The sequence below is a fragment of the Acanthaster planci genome, linkage group LG21 (assembly GCF_054643075.1).
Source record: "Acanthaster planci isolate LZ-2023a linkage group LG21, COTS_SCS, whole genome shotgun sequence".
Lineage (NCBI taxonomy): Eukaryota > Metazoa > Echinodermata > Asteroidea > Valvatida > Acanthasteridae > Acanthaster > Acanthaster planci.
Genome location: NC_141797.1, coordinates 10,323,422 through 10,341,499, shown reverse-complemented (window position 1 = coordinate 10,341,499; position 18,078 = coordinate 10,323,422). Strand labels below are relative to the sequence as shown.

General features: G+C 41.6%; 1 protein-coding gene across 5 annotated transcripts; it reads left to right on the top strand.

Annotated features, from left to right (window-relative positions):
* The first annotated feature begins 307 nt into the window (after positions 1–307).
* LOC110981117 (metal cation symporter ZIP14-like) lies at positions 308–18,001 on the top strand. 5 transcript variants are annotated; one of them, XM_022238366.2, is made up of 9 exons: positions 308–753; positions 7,523–7,895; positions 11,544–11,751; positions 12,114–12,283; positions 12,796–12,918; positions 13,498–13,626; positions 14,060–14,267; positions 14,702–14,889; positions 15,539–18,001. In XM_022238366.2, exons 2-9 carry the CDS (start codon positions 7,614–7,616, stop codon positions 15,689–15,691), a joined length of 1,461 nt encoding a protein of 486 aa, XP_022094058.1. In that variant the 5' UTR covers positions 308–753; positions 7,523–7,613; the 3' UTR covers positions 15,692–18,001. The 5 variants fall into 5 exon arrangements, with proteins under 5 accessions (XP_022094058.1, XP_022094062.2, XP_022094059.1 ...); XM_022238367.2 differs by lacking the exon at positions 308–753 and adding an exon at positions 2,692–2,857; XM_022238368.2 differs by lacking the exon at positions 308–753 and adding an exon at positions 3,078–3,252.
* Positions 18,002–18,078: the final 77 nt, after the last annotated feature.

Sequence of the window (18,078 nt, the reverse complement as noted above, 5' to 3'; positions counted from 1 at the left end):
CCCAGTAAATATGCCACGCCTCGCTGACGCTGAAAAGAGTTTTCAACAATAAGTTTCCAAGCAAAGACTATTTTTGTAGTTGTTACAGTGCAACCAGTGCATGAATGGAATGTTGTGTTTTTCCGATTATGTTTTACTGTGTTCCGTTGATTGTTTTTATTGAGTATATATCAATCTACCCCGAAGGTAATGGAATCGTCCAAAAGTTTTAGCCAATCAATTGTTCGTCATACCCGCGTAGACGAAACTCTGCCATTCAGAGAAGGCGTTCGCGAGGTGGGAAAACGCTTTCCCGTCTTACGCAACGGTATTTTGTTCAGGCCGTGGTAATTGTCAGAACGCCCATCGGATTATTGTGAATCAAATCACGCCAGTCGATGAAGAATGGTCGCATTGTACAATTAGTCACAATTAGAATCTTTGGGTGCATGTTGGAGTTTTTTATGTGAGAGAAAGATAGAGAGTCAGAAGTCATTTTTGACTTGCTCGAGAAAGACAGAGGTTTGAAGAGTGACTGTGTGATGCAAGACCGGTTTTGACTCCCTAGTATCAGAAATCTGAGCCAGCAGATTTAGCTTTGTTTTGGATCTGTTGACCACTTTGGTAAAGGACGGAAAAATCTGTTTCCGTGAGAATTAGGCAAACTAGGGCCTAATTCCAGCCAGCACCAGCAAACTAGGGCCTAATTCCAGTCGGCATAAACGACTTCATGGCAACAGTTCACCTCCCAAGACAGTTGTTCAGCAAATTACCGTAAGTGTTGTAATAATGATGATTTTCTTTCTTTTATACGTCGAAGTAAAAGCCTGCAGATGATGAAGTTTCGTCGTAATTGTAGTAGTAAGCTGATTCTGGAGATCGAGGCTGATGATTTTCGAGAAGATTGGAAATTTACATTTATGAAAATAAGGACAATGATATAAGATTTGTGGTAATTTGGAATTGTGGAGATCGAGGTTGGAAAGGAAACAAATTGGAGCATGATTTCGCTAGTTCTTTAAAACGGTTAAGGTTTTGGGTTCATATTTATTGTAGATGGCCTTATGTTGAGACCGGTCCCACCGACTCCACCGATGACTGAGAAGAGTCCCTTTTGTACCGCTAAGGAGCACAGACTCTGAACCCATTTGAAATATATGTACATATCAATGTTTAATAATGCCCCCCTGACATTTCAGACAACGTGAGGCTTACGTGTATACGTGTACATGTAGTTTGTATATGTTTTTTAAACCTTATCATATGTTTGTTTATGTGTTTTTATTTTAGTTTCCACTAGATCATCTTAAATCCAAAAATAACCCTCTATTCAAGGGTGGATCCGGGGGGACGTGGGGGAAGTACGCCCCCCACCAGTAAATAAATAAATAAATAAATAAAAATAGGTAAAAAAGAGGGAGGAGGAAAAAAAAGAGGGAGAGGCAAAGCAACTGCAGCTCTACTTCCCAACGTCCCTAATTGTACGGCCGCAACCCTAAAATGTCCATACCCTCCCCCTTTAGGAGTTGAATATCCAGGATCCGCCCCTGTTTTTTGCCATTTTCTGTTATTTTCCGCTCTTCCAGCACAGGCTTCAAGTACATATGTACATTCATTGATCTTAGGACAGCATGGTGCATGTACATGACTAGCTCTGAAATTTTTGAGACCCGTTTTAATCTTAAACTATGTACAGACTAAACGTGGAGCGTTAGTATGCCGATCCCGTCCAAAATCAGAGGAATACTCCATCCATGTACATTGAGTAAGCTTAAAACAGTTCTCAAAAATTTTAAAGACTGACCAAAATACGTCTATCACCACCTACTGGCTTCTGTAAATGCCAATGTCAAACGGTTAGTTTGTGTATCAAATATCAGTGATATTTCTGCCCTCAAAATCTGACCGCCGCCTCGCTCGACACACGCACAATACTAGTAACTTCTCGCCGCCCGTACCTTTCAAATGCGCGTGTAGCGAGGTTTAGAAAATACGCAATAACACTGGTCGAGTTCGGGCCGGGCCTTTTCTTGACACGGGTTTCTTGTTCTCGCGCTCGAACGGCGGGAACACGACTCAAGAACCCTGCTCTCGGAACAGGATCACACACCACCTCCTCGTCAGGGTTTTACAGGAACACACGGAAAAACTCGTGAAAGTAGAGAGATGGCTTCCAAAGCCATAGACAATGCGAAGTTTTGCAAAATTAACCTTAATTATTTTCCGTAACACAGAAATGAATATTCCTGTTTATATAGAAAAGATACAGCCTATCCAGACATTAACTCTCGAATAACGTAGCCTACATGGACGCCGCCATGTTGCATGTAACTAACTACCAGCGGCCGACCCACGAACAACAAATTGAGCTGTTTACGGTAACAAAGCCGCTCGAACTCGGCCACTATGTTCGAAACATGGTGCTCTCAGAAATATGTATGAGTGGCCTATACGTGGTCTGGGCTTAAGACTTGTTGATCGTGACAGTGGAGTGCTACCAACGACTGTTTTCTGGTCAATACGTCGTGTGCCCCGAGTACATTTGGGCCACTGGAGCTCCTGCGGTTTCGTGAGAGGACCATATTCGCTTATAGAGGAAACAGTCGTTGGTAGCACGCCCAATCGTCACGATCACTGATCTCTATCACGATCAACAAGTCTTGTGCCCAGACCCGTATAGGACACTCACGTATGTTTCTGGGAGCACCATGTTTCGCCCATATTGCATACTCTCGCAGCACACAGTTTAAGTGCTGTACACGTGTCGAGCGAAAACGGTCGGATTTTGACAGATTTGAGGTCAAAAATATCATTGTAGGGCCAACCGTTTTACGTTGGCATTTATGGAAGCCAGTAGGTGATGTTAGAGGTGTTTTTGGTGAGTCTTTTGAATTTTTGAGAACCGTTTTCACCTTATTTAGTCTTTATGTACAGGCGTGGAGCGTTAGTAGTACTAGTAGGCCAATGACGATCCCGTCCAAAATTATAAAGAGGAATGCTAACGCTCCACTTAGTATAGCTATCACATGACATATTTGATATTGTCGGGTAAAGCCCCTGGAAGGACTTCTAACTCCTACACCCTTTACGACCTGAAGCTGCAAATTCCAGGAAAGATGTCACCCATATGGCCATGATCCCTCCATAACTGAGTATAAGCTCCTACGAGTTTCCTTGGAAAAGAAAATACAAGTTCCTCTTCAACGAGTCACAAGTTAGAGAACAGTGTTATATCTGCTAGTCTTTTGTGTCATGGGATAAGTTGGAATGAAGGTAAGTGTCTTGCGTTGTTTACAGGGGTGACTGTGAAGCATGCACCCATATGGAGCTATATTTATATATGCAATCACACGTATGAAGCCAAACCACAGTTCACAACCATGCACAATGCATGACATCTAGATGCACAATCAACCATAAAAAATTCATGTGTGAAATTAGGCTCCAATAACATTCAGGCTTTATTTTCCTTAAAAAACTCCCTGCCCACAATTCCAAACCACAATTCCAACCCACACCCCATGCATCACAAATCATTATGCCATAACCGCTTGACTACCGCAATTCACACAGGTTGACGGTGTTTTTACTGTTGATATACCAATGAACGGCTGCAACGCAAGTCCAATACACATTGGGCATGCGCAATACAAACACAACCATCGTGGTTTGGCGTCATACGTATGGTTGCATCTCCCCATATGCCACCATTTCTTCTACTATAAGAAATGTGTAATGATGAAGCTGATTATTCTTATGATTATTTTATTCATGCCAATAGTGTACATCACAAAGCGAGGGGCAGAGGAAAGATGAGTAATCAAATCACTGTAGTCAAAAGACTTGTCTCCCTGCATCCAATGTGAGATAAAAAGTATTAGAAAAATATAAATATATATGTGTAAATTGACGCAAATACATTGTTGATGTTAAAAAGCATGGGTAAAAAGCCCTAACATTTAGGAATTGTTAAAAGGACAATAATTTTTTAAAAAAGAAAAAAATAGCAATAAATAATCATTAAAAAGGACACCCAATATCTAAGACAAAGGACATAAAAGTAACAAAACAATTACTGACTATAACAAATAGATGATACTTCCCAATTTAAAAATTAACAAATTATAACAATAAGTTAAGCATTAATACAACATAACCCGACATGAGATAAACGAGTATGTGAATACATGTCCATGTAAAATAAAAACGAGGGGAGAGAGAGAACCGTGATTAGCTGCAAAGCAACTAAAATTGTCTTAGTTATGGCGATGCCTCGATGCCTAAAAAAGTATGGATTCTAACCTAAAGAGATCGATGTGTAGGCTAGGCAGTATGCTACAGTTGATAAATCCAGGTAGAAAACGCTCACTTTCAGCAACATTAAAAAACCTGAGAAGGGCAGCAAGACGATGGCATTACGAACATATTCAGGGAGGTTAGACCATAAACAAGGAAACGGATGAAAACAAGATAAGTGTAAAGGTTGAGTTCTGGCTTGAAGATGATTAAAGCTAATTACGTCTGAATGCCTACAGTTTACCGTTTCTCTATGACTACACAATTCACATTTGGCAAGATTAAAGAAACATTTGGATACATAAGACAACACCGCAATATTACACCGATTGGATAAAGTGGGCCAGTTAAGAGTGTCCAGTCTTTCTACATATGACATAACCCCACGTTTCTGACCCAAGACAAACCAAGTGGCCCGACGCTGGATATTTTCTAGAAGATCTTGTTGCTTTTTGTTATGTGGCAACCAGGCGGGAACACCATACTCTAGGATTGGAAGTACAAGGGTCTTATAAAGGCATGATTTGGCAGGAACTGAGGCATTGCAAGCATCAGTTTTGATGAGGCGAAGCATATGGTTAGCAGATGAATTTACATTCTTAATACAGTCATTCCAGGAGAGTTGAGCACTCAGAGTGATGCCAAGGTACTTGACTGTTGGTGTAGCTGTAAGAGGGGCACCTGAAAGAACATAGGCTAGGAGGGATTGGTTGTGTTTACGAGATATGTGCATAATTAGGATTTTGAAGTGTTAAATGTCATACCGTAGGAGTCACTCCAAGTACTTAACTTATTAAGATCGTTCTGAAGAATACAAACGTCAGATTGTGTATGAATGGGACGGTATAGTAACTCGTCATCAGTAAATAAGGCACACTGGGAGTTGACATTAATGAAAATATTTAATAGCAGGGGCCCCAGAACACTACCCTGAGGAACACCTGATTTCACCACAGACCACTCCAAGGCTCGTCCGAGAAAAGTTACTCTCTGCAGACGGCCAACAAGGAAATCTTTTATCCAGCTCCAGAGAGCACCTTTAACGTTACACCAAGAAGCAAGCTTGTGGAGAGATATGTTATGCGTCATACGGTCAAACGCTTTGCACATGTATAAAAACACAGCATCAATTCTAGGTGGGTTATGCTTATCTAACTCCGCTGCCCACGCATTGTAAACACTAGTTAGTTGAGTTACACAAGATCTAGGAGGCATTAAGCCATGTTGATTGGCAGAAATTAGACAATAATCACCCAAGTGCCTAAGAGATAACTCTTTCCATAAATTTGCATACAGTAGACGTTAAGGCAACAGGCCGGTAATTACCTAGACAACAACGATGCGTTGATTTAAAACAGGAGTTATATTGGCAGTTTTCCAGGCCGGGGAAGGCGACCGGATCTTATGGAAGTGGCGAAGATTCTGCTCAAGACTGGAGAGATCGAATCTTACACCATCACCATCAGGCCCAGGTGCCTTCCCAATTGGCAGAGATGAGATGATTCGATGGATACTACCTGGCATAAATTAAATAGAAGTTAGAGCATCAATAGGGAGATCACAGTTTGAAAAAAGGAAGTTTAAAACAACGCCGCAGCTCTGGCGCTCGATGAGTGCTTGATAAACACAATGGAACACAGCAGTTGACATGGATTATTTCGGTGAATTGGGAATTTTCTTCTTTTTTTTCGTGTCAGGTCGATACACACGCCATATAGTATACGTTACACATAACGTGTCATATCGACGCGTTCCTGCAACATCCCCACCTTTCACCCACAATGCACCGCGGTAAACACTACATTACGTCATTATGTTGTAGGTCTATTCGGACAGGGTTTAAAAACTTGGACTTTTGCCGTGCACGTCTAGTATACCCTGAAAACGGTCTTTCGTAACGCACACTGATCAAGAAACAAAGTAGTCGACGCGATCACCTCCCAAATTCGATTCACTAAAATACAAAAGCGATAAGGCATATACAATGACTGTGTACCCAATAGTACGCACGTCTGCGGTCCTTCCTCCATGGTGCATTAAAACGGAGTCTTCATATGTAATATTTGTATGCCTGTGTACAGACGTAGGGCCTACTTTCAAAATGAGTATGTGATTGTTTAATAAACCAACATCGTGTGTCGTACACGTACAACCGGATTTATGTAGACCTTGACACCTTTTCTAGGGCAGGTTTGTTAAAGATCTGTTTTCATGCAGAATCGGGGTACGTAAAAAGTGTTCGGCGATCGGTATTCGTAATCCTAAATATTTCGGCATTAATATTAGGTAGAACCAATAAAATTGAAGTTGAAAAATATGGACCGTTTCCAGAGAAACGAAGTACGGATGGTACTATTTTGTCCTCGGAGTCTGAGAATACCTCGACCTGGAAAGTACTTGTTTACCATTCACGAGCTCAGGGGAAAAAGTGCACCTGTAGCTTGGGACATTATCGGCGTCCGTCTTCCTGATTCGGTCTGAAAAGAAGGTTGAAAACTGGCCAAGCACATCATTCGTTCCTTTATTCAAGCGAAAAGAATCACACAAGTATAAGCCTACAGAAAGGACAAAAAGGGGTTTGCTTAGCTGGGATATTTGCGTAATAAAAGGAAAGAAAGAAAACGTAACCTCTAGCGGGTCAAAGTTTCAATGGGCTATGTATAGCTTTGACCTCTTCTCAGGTTTATTTTAATGCAAACATGCTTTTTGAGGCGTTTAGGGCGCGTTGAAGGTAATTATACGTTTTGACAATTATGATGTATGGTGTTCAATATTTACCATCTAACGTTACAAATTTCGCTTCACATTTTTCGCGTTTAATGTCATAGGCTACACTTGCGTCAAATAAGTGTGCGCTTCCACCATTGCCGTGCGATTGGTTGTCGTGTTTTGCCTCCTCCAGTGTTTCCAGCGTTTGTTCTGTAATCGACAATGTAAATAGTAATGAAAGAGCATGGGCGCCGTGCATGACACAAATACAAGAAGAGTGGCTCGTATCGCGGCAACGGTGGAAACGGTCATGCTAAATTTACATTTGACGCGCACTAGATATGAGATTCCAAACATAACGTGAGATACGACATGGCAATTATAGAACACCACACGAATGAGCCTGTATCCGGCCTCTTTGTGTCTGTGAGAGGCGCTCGAAGCCTTATGCAAGTGGGTTGTTCACGGTTCAGTGCCATGATAAGGAAACACAATAGTGAATTTGAATAGTCTTTGTTCAACCCCCACCCATATGCAGACTTCATGGAATACAGGCATAGGATCCAGCATCTGTGTGAGTGTTAAAGATTCGACGTGAGTCTGGTTTGTGCTCTTTGAACGACTTCGCGATGGCATCCCTTTTGCAAAGGATTTGGAATGGTGGTCCATCTCTATGGCTGGCGGTAGCTGTGACTTGCATGCTCCTGGGCAGCAGCCACACATCCATTCTGCCAGGAGCTTCAGAAATGTTCCGGGCTGGATTGGGTCTAGATTTGACCGGAGGAAAAGTCCGAGAGCGCCGGCATGTTGCCAATGAGTCTTCCCTGATGCAGATTATCGACGCCTTTGGCGCCAGCGGGGCGATGACTAAGGAGCAACTGCAGAAGTTACAGACAGCGATGAATTCCCAGGTAAACACACGTACCACTTGGTCATAAGAACCCTTCAATATCATCTTTTTAAAAGGAAACAAATAGCTCACGTGTTGTTTTGCTACCTCTCACTAGTCAGACTGATGTTTCTCTATAAAAGGCGTATGGATACTATACCAGATTAAGGTGCTTGACCTCGACGGTACCAGTGAAAAATGGTGAGCAGTAATGTCGGTTGGACACGTCAACCTAGATATACATACGTGGAATACCAGAAAGGTCAATTACATGTGCCCCATGTTACATTTGCAGATATGATCACTCATGGAGACCCCTGCGTCTGTCGATCCACAATTTGTGCACCCATAACATGATCAACCCTCCCCGCACTCATGGGACTTCTTACCCCGCCCACGCTTCTTTACGTATCCTATCCGGACTTTATTGAACCCAAGGAAGCACTGCCCCCATTTTTATCCCAACGATTCCCAGATGTCAGCCAGCTGCTGACAGGAGGCATTACAGACCCCACAATCCCTTCTAATAGCATTTAAATTGATCAGTGGGTGTCCTGCAGGCCCTGCAAGTAAAAACCCCGAAAGGTCAGAGTATCCTTTTTCCAGTCCAGGAGGGGGGCTCCCTCAACGGACAAGCCACAGTCAAAGAAATATTTACACCGCAATGAACCAACCCTAACAGCTGTCTAGAAAGATCAGAGAGACCGAACATTGAGATAAGACAGGTCCTGGTTTGTAAAGACTCCCATATAATGAAATACCACTGAAAGAAGAAAAACTTTCATCTACACACTAGGTGAGAAACATCATTCTAAATCAGTGTGACGACATTTTGATGTACGACCACATGGGATACACAACAACCATTTGTAGTGAATAGGCCTAAAGGTGAAGTTGTGGGTGACTTTAAAAAATTCAATTGTTGCCACATGCGCCTAAACTCTATTTATTCACAATGCATGTAACCATATCGCACCAAACTCTACGAATCTTTGTATAAAGCAGGTTCGGATAGCTTGCTGCATTGTTTCTAACAAATTTCCTGATAAATCAACCATTTCAATCTCATCAGCAATTGGCTCTGCTTTTGCATGCAAATCATAGGACCACACGGACAGTTGTTGGGAGCGATTTGTCAGGTGAATTACCGCTTGTATATGGACTGGATCCTGATATTTGACCCATTAACATCCATGTACGACTACAATTACTGAAGAAAGGAAGAGTATCCAAAAGAGACGAGAGAAAAGACTGCTGAATTTAAGAATGAGACGAGATCAATGTTATATGAACATCGCAGGAATAAAAACAAATGTAAATACAACTGGTCAAAAAATCCCGACCCTTTCTCCCAGCAATACTCTGTACTGCTGTGCAGAATATTACCGATAGACGCTTGTGAAATGTTGTTAATTAACAAAACAGGAGAATAATACGTCTAAGGTGTTAAATTTAAAAGAAGTGACCTTGCACCTTCAGGTTATGGTCATGGAAACATTTTGAGCCACGATTTGTGAAAAAAGCTGCAGGTTTCAATGGTTCCAATACTAATTGTTGCCAAACTGTGGTCTAATATCTCACGCATCGTACCCAGAGTTGTTTGCACGGCTACTTCTGAGATTTAGCTTCAAATGTGCGACCTCAACCAAGAATTAGTTCCAAATAGCTCCATTCAACGTCCATGAGTGAAGTCTGCTTTGTTTCCAGTTTCCACAGTGAATGGAGACACGATTGACATGACGGCTATACGGTTATTCAGCCATGCTTTGTGGACACACCTGGTCACTGTAAAAAAAAAGGTTTTGTAAAACTGATTAAAAATCCTGCTTCATCGACGTAAATTAAGGCATTTCATGGGTTGTGAGAAAGCACTGAACCAAATCAGTTTGTGCCAGAGTTGTTTATGCTGTTTATGCTAACATGTATGCTAAGTTCATAACTTCCACGGGACCGCAAAAGGCGACAGATTTCCGTGAGAAATAAGGCCATCAGAGCGAAGTCCAAGTGGACCTCTGTATGCAGTCTACATTTTGTAGGCGGAGACAAAACTTACCATGTACCATATCCTACAATTTTCCTGTGGACAAGTGAGTGGGTGGAGGTTGTTTTTCGACAGATTTGGAACTTATCCAAATTTGTCGCCTTTTGTGGTACCGTGGAAGTACAAAAAAGCAGCTCTAGCGTTCGTTGAGTGGTTGATAAACACAATGGAACACAGCAGTTCACATTTTGGACGATAATCGGGAATTTTTTAAGTTTTTCCTTTTTTTGTGTCAGGTCGATACACACGATAAACACTGCATTACGTCATTATGTTGTAGGTCTATTGAACCCACAAACTTCTCTTAGTCTAGCCTTCACCATACTCAGTTTCAATCTTACTTTTCTACATCAATTTCTCTCTTCACTATCAGAGTCGATGGGAACAAAAAAGTCCTTTTCACACTTCTTATGGAATTTTAAAACTTTGTCCACAAAAGCATAAACGGTTAGCATTGCGAGTAAATCTGGAAAAGAATAGCAAAACCTGCTCAATAGAAGTGATTTTGTGGACTGTCGGGTCGACTCATTCATTATATAGGCCCTAATTGCGTTATAGAGGAATTTGTACCTAGCCCTTAAGTCTCTTTTGTACCACGAATCACTGTCATGTCAAAATAGTCCCAATTGTCGGGAATTTCTGTTTTTGGTACATATAATACATTTTATGGTTGAAGAGTGATCATATGGTTTTCTGTACTCCTATTATTACCAGTGATGTAATGGAGACTACGTGTACTTGAATTCAAGTCACAAGCTATTCAATTCTTAGTTGTGTCTGGTTTTGTGTCTGGTCTTGTGATGGTCTTGACTACAACATTGATGATTACTGTTTTTCCTCTTGGTTTCCGTCAACACCTTGTCTCGAGATCCAACAGGGGAATCCAGTTAACCCTCTACAGTCTTTCGTGAACTTGGTGAACATACCGCGTCTTTGACGTCATTTCATGTTTCCTGCACGTCTTGCAGTTTGTCTGGCATTTCTCTGTTTAGTACAGCATCAAAATTAGCCCACTACTTTTGTTATAAATCCACTCGGATTTATTTGGTCCCTGCCGTTCCAGGATAACACAGCTCAACCATTCTTAAGTATGTGCCCCGAATGAAATGACCCTGCATTCATGCTTTCTGGTATGAAAACAGCAAGATTAAAGCTTATGCTTTACAATACGAAAGAGTGACATTCGGACAAAAAGAGAAATACGGTTTTACAAGTTTTCATTCACAATGAAATGCTCAATAAGCCAGACGTGAGGGTTGTTTGTAGCGAGAGCAGCCTATTGACGCTTAACCATTTTGATGGCTTTGGGGGGGAATTTATGGCGTGTGTGCATATATTCGTGCGCGACCAATTTCTATGGCCGCCAAGGCTTTTCGATTACCTACCGTTATCAGCCCATGGCTGTGTGTGTAAGAGGCATCATTGCGAAATCTAAAGTAGTCGGCTCCATTCGTTTGCATTATAAATGGTTAAAAATGACATCACGTTTCGGTAATCAATAAAGAACTGGCTTCATTTTTGTCCCCCCCCCGAGAGGTTTTTTTCAATCCACCCTACGCGCCCACAAGTGTGTTTTCTTGGTTAATTTTTCTCCTTCCTGATCGTATTTTGTCTTTTCAATCTGTACAGTGCCATTCTGTAGACAAGCTCCTCTCGTATCATTCCTTAACCGAGGAGGATTTGCTGAACAACACAGCGGCAGCACTGCAGGAAATCTGCCCGTCCCTGCTCTACCAGACGGCCCTACATTCATGTTCGCATCACGACCACGAGGACGATCACCACCACGATCATGACCACGGTTACCATGAAGGCGAAGAGCCGACCACAGCACAAGGTTATAAATATATGAAATTCCTTCAATCATATGATTGATATTGCAAGGCAAAGTACCATACTCTAAACACTGGTAATTTGTTCGTACCTTTTTAAGAACTCAAACCAATCTAGGGTCAAAATGCAGCTAGATAATAAAGTGTTCATTCTCGATTTTTTGTACAAACAGGGTCAAAGTTTTCAAAACTGTGTGGTCAAAAAAGAACAAGCCGTGTAGCAAAATTCTAGCTCTGGCATGACATTGGTAAAGAGATGAAATCGATTTTTTAATAAGACACTATGGTGAAGATCAAACATCGAACTCACTTCTTTGTTGATTATAATTGATAACTCTTCTCGTTACATGTACAATATGTTTGATAGTTTGGGGCTACGGTATCCTCTGTGTGACCATCATCAACCTGGGGTCGCTCATGGGTGCTTTTGTCGTCCCATGCATGGACAAAAAGGTCTACAAGCTCATTCTAACCTACCTCGTTGGACTGGCCGTGGGCACCCTGACCGGAAGTGCTCTCCTTCACCTGATCCCCAAGGTATTCTGAGCTCGAGAAAGGCATACAAGCGTCAACTGAATTCCTCAGATTGCGCCATGTATCATTTTGTGTTTGGCAAACCGCGTTCGCATGGATACGGGTTGACATGTCCTGACCAGAAATCATATTTTGAACATGTGTTACTGTTATGATAGCTATGGAGTGTCGACTCATTTCGTGCATTGTGATTGGCCAACGCGTTACAAACTCTTGGTGGCGCGCTATTGTGAAACAGGCGTATTACATAATAAAGTAGTTTACTACATGAACGAGTTTCTCAAACTTCTGCTTTCATGACAAAGTTTATAGCAAATGATGTCACTGAATTGCTTGCACTGAGGCTAAGTATTAAAAACTGACCAATCTTCCTAGCTTTGAATAGTTCACAAGACTCTTCAGACAAACGTTATCGTGGCCGCTGGAGACTCTGCTTGCATTTCTGTCATTACATCATAATTTCCGATCTTTATAGGCTTAAAACGTTATCATTTAATTTCCTTTCATTTCCCTAGACGTATCAAGTGCATGAGGATGATGTGGTATGGAGAAATACCTGCATCTTGGCGGGTATATACATATTCTTTATGGCAGAACGATTCTTGAAGATTTTTTCGACCAGAAAGGACTTGAACAGGGTAAGTCATCGGCATATGGAAGGCACAAGCAAGCAACAAAACGCTCCTGGGTCATTGCAGCATAGCAGGTCGTACCTGGTTTCCTTGGCAACCTAGCGACTAGGGACGATTCTCCCCACCCGGCTGGGATGCAAATACATGTTCATCATATGTTTACTCCCCTATCCGCACCCTTGAAGTGCACCCTTGCAATCGCAGGCGAATGAAAGAACTGGGCTCTTGCATGGATTTGGCGTGCGCGCGCAATTCGGCGTGCTCTGGCATAAAGGCGCCTTTCTATATGCACGCCAACACTTCCGCAATGTATTGCATATCAGTCATAATCGCTCCCAGGGCGATTTTTACGGCCGAACGCAGCAGACACCTGTGTCATATTTATGGAGTCTATTTCTGTGTTCGTGAAAGTGAAACACGAGTGCATCGTGTACGCAACGCACCCAAAAACCTACATATGGAAAGGCACCTTAACTTCGTTGAGCGCAGCTCAGCATGCCCGCGTTACGCGCATAAACTTGTCAACTGGCTACACGGGAATGAGTATGCAGACGTCATTGATTTTTCTTCTTGAATGTTACACAGGAGAAGAAACAACAGGATGGCATTACGCATATCTCAGGAATGCACGATATGACACCACATGACGAGCCCTACAAGATCACCTCGGGTGACTCCGCCCTTGGGCTGAGCGATTCCATACCAACCCTTGAGGTAGGCTTGATATGTGCAAGGACGCTTTGAAAATCAACACCTTGACTAAACCTATTATCTTCACTAAAGCTGTTATTATGAGAAAGAAACTGGGAATTTCGTTGTATCCTAGCTGTAAAGCAAGCCATGGCCGCTTAATGGGGCATGGAAAGGAAGCCAAATGGAAAATACACAGAATGTTATGCCTTTAAATGAAGTCTTTGTATGCGTTTTCATCGATTTTTGGTAGCCTCTGTGAACGACTTGAAAACAGATTAATTCAGGGATGTCTAAGACCATGTCTGAATCACTTGGCTGCGGCTTGAAATTACACATTCGACTCTACGGGAATTGACTGCAACCACGACCACAGACTCGCGCGTAAAAGTAGGCCGCAACCAAGTAAATCGGGCACGACCTCTACCTTGAAATGTTTCTTTTGCGCATGTCACAGACTAAGGATGCTTTTGTGCAAAAAGACAATGACCTGACCAAGAATGGCAAAGTGCATATCGCCACGGTGGCTTACATGATCGTCTTCGGGGACGGCCTGCATAACTTCGTAGACGGGTTAGCTATCGGGGCTTCCTTCAGTACGTCACTGCTGGCTGGGTTCTCGACTTGCATAGCGATCGCCTGCGAGGAATTCCCGCATGAACTCGGTAGGTTTTCACCAGAGGTGTGTTAATGTAGTTTCATCAGTCCATCGCTTTTATAGTTTCAGGTTGCTTGTTCTGTCGGATAGTGGATTTTCCTCAGTCTATCAGCATTGAAAGAAAATGTTGAGTTTGTTTTGTTTTGCCTTTGCACGAGATAGAAATTATTATTTTAGACAGTCAGAGAAAATGGCTCTGACAATGTAAGATTCATATTTTCAACTTTTATCAATAAAGTGTATAATTATAGACTACATTAAGATTTAATGTAAAAGGTGACATGTAAAGATGACATCCGCGCCGGTACAGTCCTCGTGGAGCTGTAATTGGTAGCGGCGGCATTTTAGTTGCTGTATTGACATTGGCCCTTCTGCTGATGGTGTGGCTGTTTCTGCTGGGTGCTGTTCATAAGATAATTTTATCAATTTGTTGACCTGCAGGGGATTTCGCGATTCTTCTGAAATCTGGACTGTCTGTGAAACAAGCCATGGCTTTCAATTTCACGTCTGCCTTGGCTTGCTACATTGGACTTGTGATCGGCATTGTCGTTGGCCGTCTGACATCAGCAGAGCCTTATATATTCGCACTGGCTGCCGGCATGTTTTTGTACATCGCCTTGGCTGACATGGTGAGCTCCTATGCATACATGTTGACGAGGCGTATGCTCATAACCAGATGAGTTGTCAAGTTATAATTTCATTCAGTTAATCAGTCTTACGTGGCTAGAGTCACTTAGATTAACAATGGATCATCAATACCCTGTTATCACCTTCTACACACTGATATTTCAATCAATTTGGAATCGAGCAACTTTTACATCCTTAATGAAAACATTCCAATATATGTAACAAAGTGGATTCATGAATATTCATGTATCTAATATTATTGGCATCAATAGGTTGGCGTGAAGAGAGAATTATAAACTCGTCGGCTTATGTGGAGATGCCTGACAAAAACAATTACAGGGACAAAATAACAATCGGACAAACAGAAATACAATGCGCATGGGTTTACAGTAACCATCGGGGAATAGCGAAAATGAATGAAATCATAAATAATGAACGATTGGTGGAAAGCTTAGGCCTACTGGCTAAAGATAACGGTTTAATTGAAAATGTAACCAAATGCATGAATATAAATGAACAGGGATCTAGTCCACTGCTCTGATATGCCATCACTGACCCTTGATTGATTCTAGAATTAAATAAATTGTATATTGTGTAGGACTCTACACTCTGACCGAGATTCCTTTCGCTGGCTTTCTCATCTCAATACAGCTTCCGGAGATCTCCAACGTGGCTTCCAAGGACAACTTCAAACTCAGTCAAGAGCTGAAAATCTTCCTGTTGCAGAATGCCGGAATTCTGACGGGGTTCGCCATCATGATTTTGCTGTCCGTGTACCACCACCAAATCCAGATCAAAGGCTAGCTGTCCATCGGGAAGAGCAGATTGGGTGGACTTCACGAGCCGTCAACATGGTCTCGACATAAACTTTTATAACACCATTAGATTCAACTCGAAGCCACCGGGGTACGCCCTCACCTCATCTTCCTACGTGCACCCATGGGCGTTAATATGACGTCTGTTCACGCACCATAGATGTTATATTGTAGTCCATGGGGCGCAGTCGCGCATCTAAAATTCAGTCTTTCTTGCGTGCTCGTAAAGAGGTTAACTCCAGTGATCCTTTCCACAAGGTATAGAATTATTGTAAAATGAGACGCAAGATCCAAGTACTTTGCTTTGTAGCTAGCCGTTAGAACGGTTACACTGAGTAATTTGTAATGTTATGAGTTCTGAAAAAAGGGGGTTGATTTGGTTTGTGGATGTTGCTGTGAGAACTAAATTCTATTTTTGGCCGATATGTGGTGGAAACGAAGCCGTCTGTGGGGGCATTGGGAATTCCTAATATCGCACTGGCGTCAGTGACCCCTGTTAATAAAATTGAAATGAAAATATCTTGTTTGGTTGCCTGATCTGCAAAGGTGAAATGTTAATCGGGAAAGTTAGCATAAAGGTATTTAGCATTTCTTTTTTAAACAAATGACAATATTTTATTCAGATGAGTTCGGGTAACTAAAGTGTGTTTTTCTATAAATAAAAATAAAAATCTGCTTGTATATATTTGTACTTTGGGACATATTTTTAGAATAAACGTTTTATGAAGTACTAGTGCAGGTATTAGCATCTACCAAATAATCGATGGATACTAGTCATGTTAATGAGTGCAATCGAATGTTCTATTCTATGAAGCAAAGCTGCATGGAATGGAACTTGCCACAAGCATACGAAAGCACACCATGCATTTCCACAAACTGCCAGGCCTGTAGGTATGCAACTGGTAACCTGCAGTTCACTTTTAGTTTTCTTTCTCCCACGCACGCCATTCTGAGTAAAACATTTCCTGCCTGAAGAGAGAATCCAATTTTCTGAAATGGAGACTTCCATGTGTGTGTATGATTTTTTATGTTTAACTGCCTGAGAGATTTCCAGTTATCATTGATGACTGGCTTCAAGCCTGTAATTACTTTATGAATTTCAGAACTTTACTTTTTACCGTTTTCGTCATAGCAGTGACACTTAATAAGTCACTAATATTTTTACTTCAGTAGTGTGAAAACTAGAAGTATGTAAATCAGTTGTAGTAGGCCTATTTGAAACTTGCGTTTCCTGTTCATGGTTTCCCAAGAAAGTGTGATTGTACAGGTTTGCATTGAAGCCATCTTAAGGGGACAGTTCTTATATTCAAAATTATTTGCACAGATGGGGTTTCATTTAGGAACCAAAGATCTGCCCTACAAGATGGCTTCCACGCAAAGCCTCTACAGAATGTGCTGTGTTGTAAATGTGAAGTGGATCAGCGGACTTGCACAGTCTCCAAAAACACATACATCAGTGATTGTATGTACCGGCGTATCATGGTGGCCATTCCCCGACTCCCCCCCCAAAAAAAAAACGTTTTTGAAAAATAGTCAGAGAAAGGCGGCTTGGGGATCGATTTCATTTGGTGTTATTACATTAAGTAGTAAAAAGCCCTCAAATATTGCCTGAAGTACTCCCAGTTAAGGCAATAAAACGCTACATGAAACATCCCAAATTCCCCTCCCCCACAAAATAACAAAAGGACATTAGCAAGTAGTCTCAATCGAGCCGCAAGCTATAGGGAAATGTAATCCTTTGCTATTTCCCCATTCCCATTGATAGCGTCGTTTGAGACCAAGTTATGATCCACTACTGTAGAATCTGCCTGATTCATTAGAGAGAAGTTGCACTTTCCTTCCCTTCAAAACAGTACCCGAAGGTTTACGATATGGATCCAGCACGATCATTTGCGTACAGGAAATTGCAGAAGTTCGGGGTCCGATTTTTGTGTCCCTGTTACATCCAACCATTGTAATTGGACATGAAAATATCACCGGAATTGATTTCAAACTATTACCAGTTGTATAGCAGGTAATTTCCATCAACTCAACACTCTTGGAAATTAGAAAATTTGTTCTGAACTTTAAAAAATCATGTCAGATATGACAGGGACACGAAAAAATGGACCCCTAATTTTTGGAATTACCCATACACGTACATGTATTCAGGTGCGATTTAAAATATTCTAGTTGTAAGGTTTAATTAAGATGTTTAACTTTTTTTGGTTTTGTTTTAATTTCAAACCACTTGAGTGTAGGATGCAGTTAACTCTGGAGGATTAAAGTATGTATCAGTAAGTTTCATTTTCTTTCAACATTTCTGTTTGAAAATTTTGTTCTGTTTTGTTCTGTTGTCCTGCTTTGTCTGTGTTAGGGGGGTCAAAGAACTCCAAA